Here is a 15,561-nt window from a genome sequence, read left to right as displayed (position 1 = left end):
AAGCTCAAAACCTTATCTAGTGACTATCCTGAGGTGTGACATGAAAAGCAGCAGATAGAAAAATATAACTGCATTTTATAATTTTTTACAGCCTTAGATTGGCCATCAATAGAGACCCACCAGCAGGGGCTAACATGGCCATCCTAACCAGCCAAACCTTGATCCCTTGGTTAGACTGTTGTCTAACCTGCCACTGCTGTGACAAAACAAATGCACCATTATTTGTCATGCCAATAAAAAAACATGGACGCAAAGAAAGAGAGAGTTGTTTGAGAACATAGAAGAACACTTGAATGATAATTGAGGGACATGTCTACGAAAGATAAGATTGGCTGTGAGTGGATGAGTCTGGAGGAAAATAAAGAAAAGAGAAGAAAAAAATGATGTTGGTTGATAAACATGGTAGAAACGGTCACATCTCAGTGAGCTGGGAAACATTTTTACCAACAACCTAAAGAGGTCACAGGCCATAAAGAGGCTGAACAAAGAGAGAAGGAAAGACATTCATTCCACAGGAAAGACAGATGAAGTGGACAGAAAAGATAAGAAACCTCTTGTTCTCTTTGTTTCTCTCTCTCCATCTTCCTTTCACCACTGACCTTGAGCATTAACTCCTCTGCCTCTTTTTCTCAAGCTGCCTAATTAAAACCTTTCTCTAGTGTATCTACCTTTCATTTCTGAGCAGTTTCTCACTCTCAACCTGCTCAAAGTGCTCCACTCCTACCTTCCTTTTGTTTTTCATCTGCTTTCTCGTTCACCTCCTTCAAACCTATGCCTGCATCCGTCTTGTAATCTGTCTTCATCTCTCCAAACTGACTTCCTTTGTTCCACCGTTGATAATAGGATTTTTCACGCTTTGCTACTTTAGGCAAAGACACGTTGTGTTTGAGGGAAATTATCAGACATGCGGCACTGACCAGCTGACTGTGTGCTGCCTGTCACGACTTTCGTACCTCCTTTGACGCAGTGGGATTCGTGACCTGCCAGCGATACCATAATCTATGATCAGCACCCGTGGAGCAGGAAAGCATCAGAGACAATCTTGGACTAGTCACAGATGAGCCTAATGTCCCGTGAAATACCACTAGAACAGAGTTTTCATTCACAACAGTTCCTTTGTACTGATGTAGGGAACTTCCTCTGTAGTTTTGAAATGGAAAGAGGACTTGTCTGTGACCCCTTCAAAAAATTGCAAGAGAGTCCAAATGTGAGTTCCAGTCTCCCAAAACAACAAATGCTTTGGATTTCGGACTACAGATTTTTCCATTGCTTGTTTGTGGATGTACAGCCGAGGTTGGGCTTTTCGTACCCTTGCCAAATTTGGAATATGTCTCTGCGTATAATTTCTGCTATATGCATGCCAAATTGTTTCAGGACTTGATTGAAAAAGATCTGCACTGAGGTGGTTGGCCCTCAAAGTTTGGACATCATCCAAGTTTATTTTCAATCCACTGGCTGGCACTATCATCAGGATCTGTTTATGGATCTCAGATGGAGATGCATGGTAGAAGCTCATGGTGTGGTAGACCCTGACAGACACACCCTGAGGGTGGACTGGTCCATGTGTATTGCGCGTTTCGTCTGTTGGCTCGATTTGCACATAAAGGCTGGATGACCACACACACAGATGGTTTTATTTACAAACAGCGGGAGGAAGTTTATTAATGGCTGTGTGGATGTGGAAAGCCTATCAGCCCTGAACTGTGCAAAAGACCACCTCCTAACTGCTAGCAGGCATCCTCTGTGGGTAGTGTCAAGGTACAACGCTAACAAACATTGCATCCTGGTGAAATGGTAATTCCATGGTACTTTAGTACTTGCATGGTATTTCTCTTAAAATTATGGTACTCAACAGGTACTTTCAATGTTTTTGAACAAAAGCTGATTGATTACCATGATATTCTTGGTGGTAGCATCGTGGTAAATGTGCAAAAGGTATATCTTCAAAATACCATGGTACTTGTTTTAAAGATTCTTCACTAATCGGTTGCCCAACTTGGCCGCATCATCACAAGAAAGCCGATGCACACTGATGATGTCACTGGGAGGCCTCCGCTCTTGTGATGTGTTCAGAATGCGGTCTGCTTACCCGTCCAAAACACGGCTGCAACAGCTGCGCTCCAGAACTGCGGTGAACCGCACACATACACACACACACACAAATATACAACCAGCGCTAAATCTGTGTACACACAGAGACTCTAAAAATAAGCCCCTATGCATGTTGAACGTAAAGCTGATAGACGGCGCATGATGGCAAACACGCTCACCCTCCTCCTACACATATGAGGAAATGTTCTCAGCGGGGAGGCGCTGATGATATGAAAGCCTTTGCAATCAAAGCTCTGTTGGGTGGAGCAATGCCAAAACATGCAGATGAGTATGCAAATGAGGACAGGACCAGCTGGGCCAGACTGCGACTGGTGGGTGTAGATCTCGCCGTGTGCAATAGCATGTGCAATATGTACATCTGTGTGTGTGAGTGAGAGGCTGAGAGGTTAGAGCTCGAGGGAGGAGGGTAGAGGCAGCATTGGGGTAGAAGAGGGGTGGAGAGGTTGCAGCAGCAGCCGCGCACGCTGTGCACGCCATTCATTTTGAATGAAGTACATCCAAACGTGGGGAAACATGAATACACGGTCCTTTTCGTTGACGTGAACACTTCAGTATTGCACATGCACGTTTCGCACATGGCTTTCAGAGGCATGAATAAACACTTCTCCATACGCCTGCCTCCAAAGCAAGCGAAACGTAAACCATTTAATTGAAAGATCATGATGGAGTGGTGTGTTGACAAAACACTGCTTCTGAATCTGAATTAACACCCAGCTTCTAAACATTTTTGATGTTTGCCAGTTGTGCCGTTGGCAGTTCGTTCTTGGAACCAACCTGAGATTTTGCATCCATACACTTCGAAGCGCAAGGCAATGCCGGTGTCCCAGGTGTAGGGTCGGATCCGGAGGTATCGCGTCAACGTGGGCTTGGGGAACATGGCTTTCGCTACATCGGTAGGGTTGGTGTTCCCTTGGAAAATCTGACAAACGAAAAACAAACACATTAATTATTAACATGGTTTGTTTAGGCGAGCCACCAAAGACAGACCTTTGAGGCCTGGGACTCACCTACCACTCTGCCTCAGAAACAGAGAGAAATGACAGGAATGTGTTTAGATCAGCGTCTTCAAATGTGACAACCTAAATAGAGCCTGAATTAAATTATCTATGGAGCCAAATGGGTTGCAATACAAAGGCCACTTTGTGATGTCAGAGTCTGGGTTACAACTAGCGCTGAATGTTTGTGACGCTTCAGTTACACAATGGTTTCTGTTGTTGTTGCAACGGACATAGCGATGAATCCGATTGTATTATGTCCAAGGGCACTGATTCTTGCTGACAGCTAGCACATGTTCTCTGTGAAGAGAGGATCTGGAAATGTGTCAAAGGAAAATGAAATTGCTACAAGAAAGACAAATTACAGCAAAGGCAACCTTGTTGTTCATAGTATCTCGTTTCACAGGTCGCCATGTAAAGGTCAACAGGTTTTTAAGTACATCTTGACAGATCTCTCTTTCACTCTTCATTTTCTGAGACACACCGGAAGGAGAGTTAAGGATGAGTTGCACTTGCTGTTTTAGCACGATTCACTATAAAAAGCCCATAAGTTATTTAAATGTGTGTCCTTAGTGATGAAAAGTGATTAAAACATATTATTTTCAATACACAATTCTGAACATTGTTGCTTTTTATCCAGGGTGTGTATAGACATCACCAAATGAAATCAAAGGAACAACCAGGCATCGCTACAGGACGCCCAATCCCACTGATTTCTGGAAAATTAATCTTTGGTTAATCTGTGTTTCTAGTTACATACATGCATATTCTATATTTATTTAATGCACATAAAAAAACAACAACAAAAGAAGCTGATTTTCAAGTAATCACGTACTTAAGTTCTTAAGCACTTCTTGGAACCCATTTGTGCATTTGCTGTTGCAACTATTTTATAAAAGCAACAGGTCAATCTAGGCCACTTGCTACTTTCACTATGGTTAAGAGGGTTAACCCTGTAAAAACGCTGTAATACACAGCTTCTCTCTCAGCATATTGCTTTAATATCAATACGTTCAACACAATTCTAAACTAGACAAGGTCAAACTGTACGCAGTACAGGATGGCCAAGTGTTGCTAAGCCCCGGTCAGGGCACACAGCCATCCGTCTATCCCAGAATCCATGCTGCTAATCGTGTCCCTGGGCACTACTTGTCAAAACGTGTGTGTCTGGGAGGGAGACACACGAGGAGCCATCCACTATCTTTAAATGTCACACCGATGCTCTGCTCTGCTGCTCTAAGTAGTAAAAAGGCTTTCCTTTGTGCAACAAGCCCACAGCCGAACTGCTGTTTCAGCAGTCTGTAAATGGGCCCTCACCTCACAAAAGCACTTTAGAGCCAGGCAGACAGAAACAAGGCACCGCACCTTAAAAATGCAAGCTCTAAAAAGAGAACAGTGTACTTTAGTTGAGGGTCGACACTGAAATTGGGCCTTTGGGTATATTTAAGCTCACTGTTACTTCCAGGCATGAAGATGTGTACGCACATAGACACACACACGCAAACATTTAATTGGCTTGCTGAGCTTGACAGGTCTATTTCAAAAAAACTTGTATTGTTAGAGCAAGTCTGCCAAGCAGATGTAAACATGCATATGAACGTGCATTGCACTCGCAAATGAGTAAAACTAAATCATAAACTTCACACACTGGAAGTATCAAAGTTTATATAGCTCCCCACAGAGACAAAATCTTTGGATAAAGTAAGTCTCACAATTCACAATTTACATTATCTTACAATAATTTCAGAATTGCATTGTGAGCCCTCTTGTAAAAAAAAACAGAATATGCTGGTTTGCTGGTTTAAGATGGTCCTTAGCTGGTTTCTGCTGGTCCTTGACCAGCAACATGACCAGCTAATGACAAGCATAAACCAGCAAAGGACCAGCATAAACCAGCAAAGGACCAGCATAAACCAGCTAAGGACCAGCATAAACCAGCTAAGGTCCAGCATAAACCAGCAAAGGACCAGCATAAACCAGCTAAGGGCCAGCATAAACCAGCAAAGGACCAGCATAAACCAGCTAAGGACCAGCATAAACCAGCTAAGGTCCAGCATAAACCAGCAAAGGACCAGCATAAACCAGCTAAGGGCCAGCATAAACCAGCAAAGGACCAGCATAAACCAGCTAAGGTCCATCATAAACTAGCTAAGGTCCAGCATAAACCAGCTAAGGTCCAGCATAAACCAGCTAAGGTCCAGCATAGGACCAGCATAAACCAGATAAGGGCCAACTTAAACAAGCTAAAACTAACATCCTAGCATCTAAGGACCAGCATAAACCAGCAAAGATCCAGCATAAACCAGCTAAGGTCCAGCATAAACCAGCAAAGGACCAGCATAAACCAGCAAAGGACCAGCATAAACCAGCTAAGGACCAGCATAAACCAGCTAAGGTCCAGCATAAACCAGCTAAGGTCCAGCATAAACCAGCAAAGGACCAGCATAAACCAGCTAAGGGCCAGCATAAACCAGCAAAGGACCAGCATAAACCAGCAAAGGACCAGCATAAACCAGCAAAGGACCAGCATAAACCAGCTAAGGTCCGGCATAAACCAGCAAAGGACCAGCATAAACCAGCAAAGGACCAGCATAAACCAGCTAAGGGCCAGCATAAACCAGCAAAGGACCAGCATAAACCAGCTAAGGACCAGCATAAACCAGCTAAGGTCCAGCATAAACCAGCAAAGGACCAGCATAAACCAGCTAAGGGCCAGCATAAACCAGCAAAGGACCAGCATAAACCAGCAAAGGACCAGCATAAACCAGCTAAGGACCAGCATAAACCAGCTAAGGTCCAGCATAAACCAGCAAAGGACCAGCATAAACCAGCTAAGGGCCAACTTAAACAAGCTAAAACTAACATCCCAGCATCTATCCAGCATATGCTGGCTTTTCAACTAAAATATAATTTTTTTCACATTTCACAATACAGTTGATTTGTTTGCATTCATGTAATCATTTGAATTTCGGTATTTTTTTTTTTTTTTTAAATATTGTCTTATTTATTTATTTAAAAAAAAAAGATCTAAACATGTTCTTGGCAGATTTTATGAGGTTCATTCAATTGCTTGTTCTATTTGAACCTTCTTGGCTACGATCCTCAAAATGCTGTCTAGGTAGGTTGCTCACTAGGTTTTGAGACAATGCCAATTTGTCTCATGTAATAGGCATGTCTTCCTGCAGTCAACTTTTCTGTGCTGAGGGACACGCTAGAGGCATTTCAGCCGATGGTTAATCGATCAGCGTCTCCTCAGTCCTCATTCAATCCATCACGTGCTCAAGTGCGTCCAACCAGCTGTTCAAACACTCTAAACCTGGTAAACCCTCCCAGAATACCTCTTCATCTCACTCTCTCCATTTGCCACCCTCTGTTTATTAACTCTTTTGTTCTTTCATTTGAAGGAAAAATAAAGCCATACCACAAATGTTGACATCATTCCTTAAAGGGAAAAAAAGAATATCAGTCAGACTACTGTGGTGGCTTTGGAGTTGGAGTTTTTACAGAGCTTGCAGATTCAGTCTTTTAAGAGGGCGGATTAACATACCACACTGGGCACATAATGGAGTCAGAGAAACACAAGCCCCGCAGAAGACATGAGCGTGGCATTCCCGTCTGGATCTGGAGCGTGGATTGGTGTAACGGAGGCACACGGTGACACCACTACAATACAGGAAGATGTTTACAGGGCTTCCTGCCAAGGAGTTCTGGAAATGTACCTAGTTACGGATTACTTCCATGTTAGGCTGAGAAAATAAAAGCTTCTTTATCGTTTAGTGGAAAGCGAGCCGTACGGAACCGAACTTGATCGTCTACCAGGACTTTCTAACACTATTTCATTGTTTTATGAAAATGTAACTGTTAAGGGAATTTTCCAGGTTTTAAATAAGTTAAGCTTTATTGACTGCTCTATTACCACGGAAAATCCTTTTGACTTTTTGCTTAGTTTCAAAAAACAAATAAAATTGTGTTTACACTGGACGTTTGTAGTTCAAGGCATTTTAGAGAGTTTAAAAGCTGTGAAAAACTTTGCAAGTTGTGTTTTTGTTAAATAGCTTATATAGAGTAGTAGTTCTTCTATACAGGTTTTTGTTTCTGAGACGAGGCAACAACAAATCCAAAATCCAAAGCCAAAACATCTAAAAAAATCCACAAAACCTGTCAGAAGTAAATTTGTAACAATAGCCAAAAACACATTGCATGGGTCAAAATAATAGATTTTTCTTTTATGCAAAAAAAAAAAAAAAAAAAAAATCAATAGGATTGTAAGTAAAAATCATGTTTCATGAAGATATTTTGTAAATTTCCTACTGTAAATTGATCAGAACTTAATTTTGGATTAGTAATATGCATTGCTAAGAACTTCATTTGAACAATTTCTCAATATTTCTATTTTTTTGCACCCTCAGATTCCAGATTTCAGATCAAATAGTTGAAAATAGTCTATCCTAACAAACCATGCATCATTTAAAAGCTTATTTATTCACCTTCCATGTATAACTCAATTAAAAAATTCACCCTCATGATTGGTTTTATGATCCTGGGTCACATATTATAACAGACCCTCACATTTTTTTGTTTTTTTTTTGTAGAATCATTGTTCCCAGTGTCTTGGAAACCCTTTAAAAAGATAAAAATCCAATCCAGTGAATCAGTAAAAAGTGGAGAAGTCATGGTGCACTCTTAAAAATAAAGGTGCTTTAAAAGGTTCTTCACAGCGATGCCACAGAAGAACAATTTTTGGTTCTACAAAGAACCATTCAGTCAAAGGTTCTTTAAAGAACCGTCTCTTTCTTACCTGTTTATAATCTGAAAAGGCTTCTTTCACCACTAAGAACCTTTTATGAAACAGAAAGATTCTTCAGATGTTAAAGTTTCTTTATGAAACCATTTAGACAAAAAAGGTTCTCCTATTGCACCATGAAGCATGTTTAAGAGTGTGCCCTTTGAATATTGTTGTGGACAATGTAGTCAAAAAGGTTTAGATGTATAGATTTCACCTTTTAGGAAAGACCATGAAAAGAAGCAATTAAGTCACCTTCTGTTTTGGGCCATCCTTAATGGTTATCCAGTCTTCTCCGTTTGAGCTTACATCCACCTTGTAGGACTTCACATAGTATTTCTTGCTGGTTTCTTTAGAGATGGCTCCCTGTATGCCGATCGCCGAGACAAAGCGCAGGAATCCGAGATCAACCTGAGGAGAGAGAGAACAATATTACTTCTATATTACTCCGAACAGAGGGAGTATCACTTTTAAAAGTGGCTTATCGGGTGTCACATATTGCGCTCATAAGACCCCAGGTGAATATTAGAATGAAAGATTAATTTTAATGAATCCCAATTTAATAAAGCATAGTCGATGTGACGATTTAATTTCCTGAACGGGAGACAAGAGCTTATTGGATGAGGAAGGATATTTCACAGAACTTCATAGAGCCCGTGCCGGGAAATAAAAAAAAAATTGTTTGAAAGGAAACGTGTATTTCAGACGTGTGCCGTGTTGAAAAATGAATGCTTCATAAAGAAGTCATGAGTTCTGATGTCATTCCCGTGAGCGTGCGGTGAGTGTGTCTGAGAGGCGGTCAGGAGGACGGATGGGAGAGTGGTCAGGGGTTACTGGAAGAGAAAACACTGTGTGTGATTTAGGCAAATCCAGGATTATCAGAGCTGTAATACACAGGATGGATGTGGGAAGAAGTATCTCACTTAATATCTCATTTTTGTTATCCAAAAGAAAACAATAGAGCAAATGGAGATGTTTGAGCAGGATTCAGTTGTGCATTTCCATACACTGAGCAAACTGACAGTGAACAGTGCCAAGCTGTGGCTTTTAGAGAGATGCTTTAGTGCTGTAGAGGCTAAAAAACATGGCATAATGTGAAACCGATGTCTTCCCATGAACTATTTTCAAAAAATGTCACTGGTGAACCAACATTTACAGTAGTGCTTAGACAATGTCAGTGGCACACAGCTGAGAACTTACTAAAAAAGGCCCTGTTGTACAGTATACGCTAATCACTTACAGTGTTGGGGAAAGTTACTTTTAAAAGTAATGCATTACAATATTGAGTTACTCCATAAAAAAGTAATTAAGTTACTTAGTTATACTTTTTATGGAAAGTAATGCGTTGCGTTACTTTTGAGTTACTTTTTCAATCTGGCCAGGGCTTGCTTGTTTGTTTTTAATATAAAAAGTTCTATTTTTGGCAAATGTAAAAGCCTTTTCACACCAAAGACCTCAGGCTTAGAGAAAAGTAAATTCACGTCTTTACAGTAGACCGCAGGAGAAATAATGTCAACTCTTTAGCAGAAAAAAAAGGAAATCAAATGTTAGATTATCTTGAGTAATTTTTGCTCATTAGTATGGATGAATTGGATCATCGAAGGTCGGCAGCAAAGACATCGGTTAATAAAATGGGATTAAATACATAAAGGATATTTGTGTTATTTACCATATTTAATTATTGCAGGTTTGTGTTGAATTTCACAGTTTTTTTCATTTTGAGGAATACTGCATCTGTTTTTTAGTGAGTGAGATGAATTAATACATGTTCACATTTATTCTAGAACTAAAGTAACATCTTACTCACGATTTCTCTAAATATGGGGACAGTACGAGTTTTTCTTTAAAAAACATTCATTTTATACTCAACATGAACTAACATGATGTTTTTGTGAGTCTCAAACGCAATTAGTCTGTTCCATATTGTGCAGCATTTATAAATCTTCAATCTCTTTAACGATATTAAAAATACTGTATAAGGTCTTTGTTTCTGTAGTCTGCTGAAAGAGTGCTGATCTGATCTGACTGTGCTAAAATATACATGGCAGGGAGATAAGAGAGCTGTGGAACAGCCAGCGATTTGAGATCAGAAGGCTTGGCTGGAGAAGAGACAGTCTGGATCGGTTTTCCTCACACCAGCTGATCACAGATCAGAACTAATGAGTGCCTCGTGATTTATTAACCACTTTCTGCTTTAGAAAGACAAAGAGACGGGGAAAAAAGGGTAAGAGAAACTAGAGCAATGAAAAACTGAATCCATTTTACTACAGTAATCCTTTATATGCATAAGCCTTACAACTTCCTCTGCTCAAAGAAAATATATTTCCTTATATTTTAATGATGAATATAATCAATTGGAATAACATATTTTGCTAATATATTGTATATGCATAAGGAATTTTTACATATATATATATATATATATATATATATATATATATATATATATATATATATATATATATATATATATATATACTTGTTTAATAATACTTATTTAAATCATATTTAATAATACACTTGATTGCATCATAATATATTAATATATGACCCTGGACCACAAAACCAGTCATAATGGTAAATTTAAATAAACTAAAAAATTGAAAACTGAATAAATACATTTTCCATTGATGTATGTTTTGTTAGGATAGAACAATATTTGGCCGAGATGCAACTATTTGAAAATCTGGATTCTAAGTATGCAAAATAATAAAATATTGAGAAAATCACCTTTAAAGTTGTCCAAATGAATTCTTGATATATTTATGGTAGGAAATTTACAAAATATCTTCATGGAACATGATCTTTACTTAATATCCTAATGATTTTTGGCATAAAAAAAAAAATCTATCATTTTGACCCATACAACATATTTTTGATTTGAGAAATGTTAAAATGTTTTAATAATGCTGATACATGTAAACATGTAGTGCAATTTTTGTCTTTATTGCTATATATAGCAATATATGGTCCACGCATATATTGCAGTATATTGCAAAATAGAATAATATAATGATTGTTTTTTCTTTTATGCCAAAATATCATTAGGATATTAAGTAAAGATCATGTTTAATGAAGATATTTTGTAAATTTCCTACCATAAATATATCAAAACTTAATTTTTAATTAGTAATCTGCATGGCTAAGAACATCATTTGGACAACTTTTCTCAATATTTTGATGTTTTTTTGCACCCTCAGATTCCAGATTTTCAAATAGTTGAATCTCGATCAAATATTGTCCTATCCTAACTAATTTCACATTTCAAATAGACCCTTATGACATATATGCATTTTTTTTTCTTGTATAACAACCAATCAAATATGAATTTCTACAAAAATGATGATTGTTTTCAAACTGGTTTCCTAAATACTCTTCCTATCTGCCATGGGTCGACAAATAAATTAACTCTGCTTTACACTGACACCATTGGTCGAGCTGTTGCTATGTCAGGCTGGTCAAGATTCTTAAACAAAAAACAATGTTTTGAAAGCACTACAGAATCACAGAGTGTATACTTTCAAGGGAAACCAACCTACAAATGGTTTACTTACAGATGTCTCCGCTTATTAAACTAGAATAAAAGAAGATATTTCAACATCAAGAAAAAATTACACACTTCACCTTTAAAAGCAAACAGTGAAAACAGGAGATTAAGGGAAAGCCCCAGTTCCTCATGGGAATTCCCTGGCTGAGAAACTCCACTTTCTGGCTTCCAGAAAACAAGCTATTCCAAAAGCGTATCACACTTCCTTATAAGGAGACAGGCTAGACTTGACTGTGGGCATTTCATCTGAAATATCACGACCGCAAAAGCAAAAACAATGATGAATTATATCATTTTTAGTAAGAAAATATTATTACAGTTGAAACCACGCAGACATTTGAACACAAAACCAGGACAGCTGAAGTTGCCAAATTATCGCATTAGTCACCAGTGTGACTATGCAGTTTTTATAACGGTCAATCCAATTTAAAGTCTGCTGCAACCACTGTGAGAAAGTGTCCAAACTGGAATCCATACGACTCTAGAGGAAAGTGTGTCCTCAAGCCAGCTGACTCTGCAAAGCATAACCTCTGCTTGTTTTGTTTTCTTCTCTGTTTCTACTCTTTTTTTTATTGGATGTTGCTGGATGTGAAGATATCCCACTTAACAGACAAATAAAATAATGCTGTTCTCATGCTATCACGTTTAATGATCTAAAATGTGAAAAACATTTCATTAATTTATCTTGCTGGCAAGAACCCAAATGTAACTACGTTTTCATAATTCTGTCATGGGAAAGTCTGGTATGTTAAAACTTGTTAATTTTGCCCAGAGTCCATCTGTGAAGTATAGACCTCAGCTTAATTTTTCAGAGCTAATTAAATTTACAAAGAGTGTGTGCCACACTCTGTGTGTGTGTGTGTGTTGCGAGGGACAGATCTTGCCTTGCCCTTGGCCCGCATGGAAGGAAGTGGCAGAAATCTAATCTGCCTAAACCTAACTGCAAACTCACTGAAGCTTCTCGTGCTAATTGCATTGAATTAAACAAGCGTCAAACATGTCTGCCTGTTTCCTAAAGCTGTGACATTTGTGTTCATCCTAGCATGGGCTTATTATGATGTTTGGTGGCTGTTTCAACAGTCTCTAGTCAATGTTTATTTTGTTTTGTGTGCTTGTAGGAAGTTGATTCCATCATTAGTGGTTCTTCATTTTCTGGTCTCCAAAAAATAAATCATTGCATATGTCTATTTTCTTGCCTCTTTCACCTTTGTCTTGCATATCAGTGGACAACTAAAATCCACAAATTGGTCAATCATTAAAACCACAACTGCTCTTGTGTATCTAAGGCTCAAACGCCATCTGGTGCAGGTTAGCCAGGAGGAACTAAGACGTTGAGCAGACAGATGCGCGACGGCCCAGTCAAAGCAAACACAAATGTGGGACGGCAGGTTTCGCGGGGCAAAGTTCTACTTCATCCATCAAACCACGGCTTCCTCCCACCATCCCATCCCACGACACCTGGTCGCTCCGAAAGCTCCTCTAAAATTCCATTAACCACAGGTATAATTAATTCACATTTTCATGAAAATTGTATTACTGCCAGCTGAGAGATCTATAGGCTCCTCGAAGACCTCACATTCATCACCCAATTTACCTAGTGGAATTAGCTAGCGTTATTTTTAGAACTTTTTCTTATAATTTGTAAAATTATGCATGCGCCTGAATGGTGATCATGTGCTTCTCTTCCCAAACCAATCTAATGGGGTGGATGATTCGAAAGTGGGACGAATATTTTAAACACACACAGACGGAGAGAGAACGAGAGAAAATACACTCTTAAAAATAAAGGTGCTTCACGATGCCATAGAAGAACCTTTTCGGTTTTAGTGGTTCCATAAAGAACATCTAAAGAACCTTTCTGTTTCTCCAAAGGTTCTTTGTGGCAAAAGATTATAAAAAGGTAAGAAAGAGATGATTTTTAATGAACTTTTGACTGAATGGTTTTTTTGTGAAACCAAGCATGGTTCTTTTATGGCATCACTGTGAAGAACCTTTTAAAACACCTTTATTTTTAAAAGTGTAGTATCATTTTTATCATAAGAGTTGAGCTGCTTTCTTTCAACCACCTGTGATATAATGGTCAGTTTTAACAATCCAGTCAGTTAGAGATAGACACAATTAAGTCCAGACTATTTATTTTTCTCATTTAGTATAGAGTTTCACTTGGAAACACGTCACATTATGTTTGTAAAATATGTTATGAAAGTTATTTAATTTGCTAAACTCTTAAAAATAAAGGTTCTTTATTGGCATTGATGGTTCCATAAAGAACCTTGAACATCCATGGAAGCTTTCAAATGCAGAAAAGGTTCTTTACACTCTTAAAAATAAAGTTGCTTTAAAAGGTTCTTCACAGCGATGCCATAGAAGAACCATTTTTGTTCCACAAATAACCATTCAGTCAAAGGCTCTTTAAAGAACCATCTCTTTCTTACCTTTTTATAATCTGAAGAACCTTCTTTCGCCACAAAGTACCTTTTGTGAAACAGAAAGATTCTTCAGATGTTAAAGGTTCTTGAAAAATTTAAACAAAAAAGGTTCTTCTATGGCATCATGAAGCACCCATATTTTTAAGAGTGCACAGTCCGAAAAGGTTCTTTAGATTTTTTAAAATGTTCTTTCAAATGGTTCTTCTAAGAACTGTTCAGTTAAATGTTATTTGGGGAACCAAAAATGGTTCTTCTATGGCATCACTACAAAAACACTCTTTTGGAACTTCTATGTTTAACAATGTAGACTGTAAGGCTGAATTTTGGAGCCCTTTACGAAAATTAGCCACGGTTTTAGTACAGTAAATATAGTAACCACTTTTTTTGTCAGATAGATTCCCATTTTCATAACTACAGTTTTACTACAAATAGTAAAAATGGATAAACCATTGGTTAGAAGAAAAAGTTACCATGTTTAACTACAATAACCATGTTTATTTGGTGTACTGTAAGAGGAGAATGGTCAAATATATTTCTGTCAGGCTACAGGTGTCTTTTATCTCAACATTCACATCATGTTCTGTTGACATTAAACACAATAAGACAACAATAAGCACAAAAGAACATCCTTTCTGTCTTAGAAAATGGATTTTCTCTGACATGAATTAACAAAAATTCTACATTGCTGTTCTCTGGGCCTCTTCACATTAGAGCTTAATGTACCCAACATACACCTGGATCCATATTTAATTGCGAGAAAATTATATCAAAGAAGATATTTTAAACGCTTCAAGCTAATTACATGTAGGCACTGAAGATGGTTTAAAATCGACATCATAAGAATGTACCTAGCGCAGGTGTGATGCTAGCAGGGTGGCCTAGCTTGACACCAGCTCTGCAGGCTTTGTCAGTAGAGACTCTCATGTTAATTACAGTCCCACTGTCTAATTACTCATCAGCTGGCAGGAGAACAGCACCCGTCTCAAAATAGCAGCAGCTAATCCTTTAATTGAAGAGAGAAAAAAAATCCAAGCAAAACAATGGAGAGCGGACATAGCTGCATCTAGATGACCATCGCTAATGGAAAGCATATGCAGAAGACATGCAAAGGCAAACAGGATACGGCTTAAGTGCGTTGATTGTGGAGTGACATTTCGCCTCTGAGTCTCGCATTCAACTTTACTCGATAAATGTACGCTCAAGGAATGTTTTTCTCAGAGGAAGTCTGTTATTAGTGCCTGCTTGATGGCTCTGGAATTCCGACCTGTTTTTGTTGCAAAATGGGTCGGCGACTTGGGGACAAGAATAAGAAGGTGGGGTGGTGTCTCAATCATTGTTTCCATCTACAACCCTGGCACATTCCCTCCTCACCTCTATCAATCAAGCTGACGGCTTCCTGTTGAACTGGCTGACACAAAACCTGGTTGGCACTCTACAGTTCCAGACTTGAAAACATCGGCCCCTTATTGTTTTGAACGTTCTGACCTCTTGTCAGAGATGCTTTAATGAACAAAATGAAGGTAAACATCCTCTCCAGTGATGCGAAGGAGAAGCCCTTGCATCCCTGCGAATCAAACCATTTAGCTAAACAGCAGGACAGACGTATGCAGCAGGTTTATAAATGAACCGTTGTGTATTCCGAGCACCGTCCTATAAATGCAAGCGGCTGAGGTTTCAGGTAGACCTGAGGACGAG

The 15,561-nt window shown here is 38.7% G+C and overlaps 1 protein-coding gene across 4 annotated transcripts in view; it reads right to left on the bottom strand.

The window, feature by feature from the left end:
* nrp1a (neuropilin 1a) overlaps window positions 1–15,561 on the bottom strand; it is a 65,574-nt gene that overhangs the window by 12,591 nt on the left and 37,422 nt on the right. For all 4 annotated transcript variants that reach the window (XM_073830427.1, XM_073830428.1, XM_073830429.1 and 1 more), the window contains exons 7-8: window positions 8,146–8,301; window positions 2,887–3,031 (exon numbers count right to left, since the gene is read on the bottom strand). In XM_073830427.1, coding sequence (XP_073686528.1) covers window positions 2,887–3,031; window positions 8,146–8,301 — 301 coding nt within the window. The remainder of the gene's footprint in view (window positions 1–2,886; window positions 3,032–8,145; window positions 8,302–15,561) is intronic.

Source organism: Garra rufa, chromosome 24 (assembly GCF_049309525.1).
Source record: "Garra rufa chromosome 24, GarRuf1.0, whole genome shotgun sequence".
Taxonomy (NCBI): Eukaryota; Metazoa; Chordata; class Actinopteri; order Cypriniformes; family Cyprinidae; genus Garra; species Garra rufa.
Note: the sequence above shows the minus strand (reverse complement) of the source record. Positions and strands in the feature narration are given on the sequence as shown.